At 58.2% G+C, this 5,478-nt stretch overlaps 1 protein-coding gene across 1 annotated transcript in view; it reads left to right on the top strand.

Moving 5' to 3' along the window:
* LOC130585536 (serine/threonine-protein kinase 10-like) overlaps positions 1-5,450 on the top strand; it is a gene marked incomplete at its 3' end in the record, with an annotated part of 11,195 nt that extends 5,745 nt beyond the window's left edge. The window contains exon 2 of the mRNA XM_057386083.1: positions 5,286-5,450. Coding sequence (XP_057242066.1) covers positions 5,286-5,450 — 165 coding nt within the window. The remainder of the gene's footprint in view (positions 1-5,285) is intronic.
* Positions 5,451-5,478: the final 28 nt, after the last annotated feature.

Raw genomic sequence — 5,478 nt, 5'->3', positions numbered from 1 at the left:
CTGGGCAGCAGCACCTCGGTGCCACCCCTGAAGCTCTGCTCTCCATGGCACAGCACTCTTGCAGGGAAAACCTTCCCAACATTGCTCACCCCTGTCCTGGGGGTCCTGTCTTTGCTCAGCCAGGATCTGTGAGGGGTTTGGAAGGTTGGACAGGCACTGAGGGAGGCTCAGGCTGAGCTGCTGCTGGTTCTCCTCAGCCCCTGCACCTCTGGGGTCCATGTGCTGCTCCTCTTGGGGTGGGTGCTGGGTCACCCTGGAGCCCTGGGGATAGGGAAGGGCTGAGCAGATGTTTATCCTCCTGCCAGGACCTTGCTGAGCTGATGCTTTCAGCAGTGTGAGAGGGCTGCCAGCCAGCCTGAGCCCCTTCCCTGGCTCTCTCTGGGCTCTGTGGCCATCCAGCCCCTGCCCCCTCAGCCCTCTGCAGACCACATTTGTTGCAGAAGTTTCCAGGAAGCTCAGAATTGGCCAAATGGCTTTTTCCCCTCTATTTTTTTATCTTTCCAATGCTGTGGCATCAGCTGAATGAAGAGCAGGCCAGGAATGCTCTCTTAGAGCACCGTGCTCATCCAGGCACTGCAGATTTGGAGGGTGTTTGGTGCTTTCAGCTTTGAGGCTGAAGATGTTGGGTGGATGTGGAACTTCCCCTGCTCAAAGCTGTTTATTTGTCACTCAGCCCAGCCCCACGAGGTCTCTGTGGGTGTTTATAACAGAGCAAAGCAGCCCCAAAGCCTCTGGCTGTTCCTGCCCCTGCAGCTGCTGGGTCTGAGGCATCACGTGGAGCTGTGCTGCTCTGTGGGTTTGTTATCTCTGCCCCCTTTCCTGGCCACTGCTGAGCTTTTAGGGCCAGAAGGGCTGTTTGTGCCATGCCTTGGTGACACATTTTTTTGGGCAGCTCTCCCCCGCAGGCCCTGCCTGTGGCTGAGCTCTCTGGTGGAGTTGCTTTCCCTGCCTTGAGCTTGTCAAACCAAAGGAAGGCATTTCTGCTTTTTCTTTGTTTTCTCTTTTTTTTTTTTTTTTCACAAGCCACTTCCCCTTCCCTTGCTGAAGGGTTGCCACAGCTGCCAGAGCAGCCGGGCTGGTGCAGGCAGAGCCCTGCCCCTTGTGGGGGCTGTGGGGTCGGGGCTGTGCCCCCTGCCCACTGTCACCAACTGCCCTGACCCCAGTGTTTCAAACAAAACCCCAAACGGGCTTCATTCATGGTGACAAGAGTGGCTCTTTGGGGCTGGTCAGGCTTGGATCTCATGGGATAGTTTGGGATAGAAGGAACCCTAAAATCCTCTTATCCCACCCCCTGCCATAGGAGAGACACCTTTTGCTGTCCCAGGGTGCTCCAAGCCCTGTCCAACATGTGGGCACCCTGTGCCAGGGCCTCCTGCCCTCACACAATTCCCTCCCAATATCCCATTTACCCCTGCTCTGTCAGTCTGAACCCATTCCCCTTGCCCTGTCATTCCCATTCCTGGTGGAGTCCCCTCTCCAGTTTCCTTGGAGCCCCTTCAGACCCTTCAGGGGTCCTTCCAGGACCTTCCTTCCACCCTCCTTCTCCAGGCTGAATGTGCCACTCTGTCCCCCCAGGGGACACGCCTTCATTCCAGCCCCATCGATTCTTTGACACCGCCACGTGCACTGACTCAAGCCTGGCTCCTCTGTGTTTGTTTATTGATGCAGAGAGCCMGGGCCAGGTTCATCAGGAGGCAATTAATCCTTGTGTAATCACTGAGCAATGCGGGAGGGAGCAGCACCCACGGAGACACCGAGTGGGGTGGGGCAGGGCGAGCGATTGCCCCAAAGGGAGCACCCCTGGAGCTCCTGGGGCTCTGACCCACTGATGTCCAGCACCCCTGGAGCTCTGACCCGCTGATGTCCAGCATTACTGGGGTGCCTGGGGCTCTGTCTCACTGATGTCCAGCATTTCCAGAGCTCCTGGAGCTCTGACCCATTGATGTCCAGCACCCCTGGAGCTCTTGGGGCTCTGTCTTGCTGATGGCCAGCACCCCTGGAGCTCTGACCCGCTGATGTCCAGCACCCCTGGAGCTCTCAGGGCTCTGACCTGCTGATGTCCAGCACCCCTGGCCTGGGGACAGGACTGGCACGGATGGGAAGAGGGGCTCACACCAAATCAGGGTCGATAGCCCGGAAGGGATGACACCTGGCCTTGGGAAGATCCGAGCTGAGCTGAGGCACTCGAGGGGGATCTCAGTTCTCCCTTTTGGGGCAGCCAGAGCTCAGGCAGCGCTTTCCTGTGCCTCACCTAGAAACTGCCTGTCCTGAACCATCCAGCCTTCCGCTGCTGGGCTCTTTCAGGGCTTAAAATAGCTCCGGTGTTTGTCCTGCTGCTGTTTCACAATAGCTGCGGGCTGAGTCACGGGCAGAGGCCCCGTGTCACCTGAACGGGCACCTCTCACCCCGACCCCACAAACCCTCTGGGTGATTCCAGTGGCCATCCCACCCCTGTCCCATTCCCTGGGGCTCCCGGGGTGTTWGGCCACAGCACCCACCCTGTTCTGGGCTTCTCCAGGAGGATCCTGTGCTTTGTTCCCTGCTCAGCTCTTGGCACAGCTCTCTGGACGTGGTTATTGAGTAACTTTTATGTGACATTTGTGGAATGTGCGCTCCTGTGCTGATCTGTCACTGCTGACTTGCCCCGGGGCTGCTGCTGGTGGCCACCAGGGYTTTTTGGGGTTTAAATGGCTGTGGTGAACCCCCTGTAACTCAGCAGCACATCCTGGGCACTGTGTCCGCTCTGATTTGGTGCTAATTAGCACCCCAAGGACAAATTACCCGTGGAATTGAGATGTGTGGGAGTGGAGGAGCTGGAAGATGGAGCTGCTTTAGGCTGAGCAGACTGGCATCAAGAATTCTGTTGGGATCTCACAGTCCGGGAGCTGCTGGGATGGTGGAGAAATGGGCAGAAGATCCCTGGAATTCCAGAGCTGTCACAGTGACAGACGTGTCTGGCTGAGCTCAGCTGAGGAGTGACCATGCCAGGCCTGGGCATCTCCCTGTGCCTGCTGTGGTGGCAGGGGACAGCTGGAATTTGGGCTCAGAGGGGCATGGACACCTCGGGAAGGGATGAGATGTCCACCTCGTCCTCCCAAAGGCAGCTCTGTGGGACAAACAGTGTCTTCTCCACACTGCAGGGGAGATAATTTCCCAAAATCTCCTGCTCACCTCATGATATCAGGGGTCCTTCCCACCTTCCTGTKCCATCCTGAGGGTCAGTTTGGTCCCTCCTGGGAGGTGCCCTTGGCTCCAGCAGTGATGTTATCCCTGGGGGTTGTGCCCACACCATCCCCATGCCACCCCACCCGCGTGGGTGACCCCAAAGCATTGTTGGGTCAGGAGCTGGGGATGCCCTGAGCTGGTTTCTCCTTGGAGAAGGTGCTCTGACCCCTCAGGTGTGCCCGGGCAGTGTGACCCCTATGTGTCACACGGGATGGTGACATGCTGCTCGCCCTCTGGAGCTCAGGGATGGGGAAATGGGGATGAGGGGTGAAATGGGGACAGGGAAATGGGGATGAGGGGTGAAATGGGGACAGGGAAATGGGGATGAGGGGTGAAATGGGGACAGGGAAATGGGGATGAGGGGTGAGCACTTGCTCGGGACAGCTCAGGGTGGTGCAGGAACGCAGATTTCAGTCTGTGCTGACCCTTTCAGAGCTGAGCCACCCATGCAGGTGGCTCCCAGCTGGGCAGGGACTGGTCACACTGGGGGCACTGGGCTGCTCRCCCATGGGGTGTGGGGATAACAGTGGGGTCACTGCCCAGCCTGACCCGCAGCCTGCTCTGCAAACCCCGAGCCCAGCCCAGTTCCCTGTTCTGCTCTGGGCTTYTCCAGGTCCTGCAGGGCCCCAGCAGGGGCTGAGCTGGCGGGGCCCCGCCGGTGGGAAGGGAAGCGATCCTGCCCCACCTCTTCTCCCAATATTGACTTCCCCTCCCGGAGCTCTCCCGGCGGGGTAAGAGCAGAGCAAACACCGTGGGGCACTTCTTGCTCCTGCTGGGAAGGGCTCTTCTGTTCCCTGAGCTCCTTCCACATCYCCCAGCCCATGTGACAGCAGCTGTGGCAGCTTGGTGAAAAAACACCCAACCTGAGCTAAAGAAACCCCCTGATTTCCCCGAAATGTCCCTGCATTTGGGCAGCGAGCCYGGAGGGAAATGGGTTTGTCCCCTGTGGTGAGGACACGGCTGTCCCTACAAGCTCCAGGGATGCAGCGAGATTTTGGAGCACAGCAGAGACTGGGATCCCCCATTTCCCTCCCTCCCTCTGCTGTAGGGTTTTCCCAGTGTTCCTTCCTCCCCTCCCAGCCTTGGTACACCAYGTAGAGCTCTTCAGAGGGAGCAGTGGTGTTTACACCGGGAATTCATCCTCCTGTGAGCTCCCCCGCGGGTTTGCCAAACACGGAGATGGAAACTGGAGAGTGGGAGGAAAGGTCAGGAGCAGAGCTTGGCCAGCTCCTGCAGGGATTCCAAACCCAGTGGGATTTGTGTCCCTGGGGAGAGGCAGCCTGGATGGGGGGATGGATGGAAATGGGGAGGAGCTGGGGCTGAGCTGGAGGGGTTTCTGTGCCTCCATCTGCTGACTCAAAGAGTTCCTGGCAGTGTCGGGGTGCTCCTGCGTCAGCAGCTCCTGTCTCACCCCGCTGCCACGTGTGACACATCTCCTGCTGCAGCTGGGCTGGGGATTTTACAAAATCACGGAATCCCTGAGGTTGGGAAAGACCTTCAAGGTCACTGAGTTCAAGCTGTGCCCCATCTCTACCTGGTGGCACTCAGTKCCACCTCCAGGGATGGGCACTCCAAACCTCCCTGGGCAGCCCCTGCCAATCCTGAGCACCCTTTCCATGGGGAAATTCCTGCTGCTGTCCCCCCTGCCCCTCCCCAGCCCAGCCTGAGGCCATTCCTTCTCCTCCTGTCCCTGTTTCTGGGATCAGAGCCCAATCCCCACCTGGCTGCCCGCTCAGATCTTGGCTGGATTATCTGTGTATTCAGGATTTATACAAATTTACCTGGGACAYCATCACAGAGCTTCTCTACTCTGAAGTTTCCTTCTTCCTTTTTTCCCCCTGCTACAAACAACAGGATGCATCTCCTTTCCTAAAAATCCCCCCGAGATGGGAGCCTGGAGGGAGGAAGGAGGACCCAGCAGAGCTGTGGGCAGGTTTGGGAAGCAGAAATGCACCTGCTGGTTTTGTGTTTGGGGCCAGTCAAGCCCAGCAGGAATTGGAGCAGCAGGAATTTTTTGCTTTCCTCTTTTTCCCCGGGCTCACCCTGCTTTTGTCTGKCAGGCCAAGAACAAGGAAACGGGCGCCTTGGCAGCTGCCAAAGTCATCGAGACCAAGAGCGAGGATGAGCTGGAGGATTACATGGTGGAGATCGAGATCCTGGCCACTTGTGACCACCCGCACATCGTGCGGCTGCTGGGAGCCTTCTACTGGGACAGCAAGCTCTGGGTAAGAACTGTCACCCCCCTGGGGACAC

The sequence above is a fragment of the Malurus melanocephalus genome, unplaced genomic scaffold (genome assembly GCF_030028575.1).
Source record: "Malurus melanocephalus ecotype Western Australia unplaced genomic scaffold, MMel_1.1 scaffold_908, whole genome shotgun sequence".
NCBI lineage: Eukaryota > Metazoa > Chordata > Aves > Passeriformes > Maluridae > Malurus > Malurus melanocephalus.
This window is presented reverse-complemented; position numbering and strand designations above follow the sequence as displayed.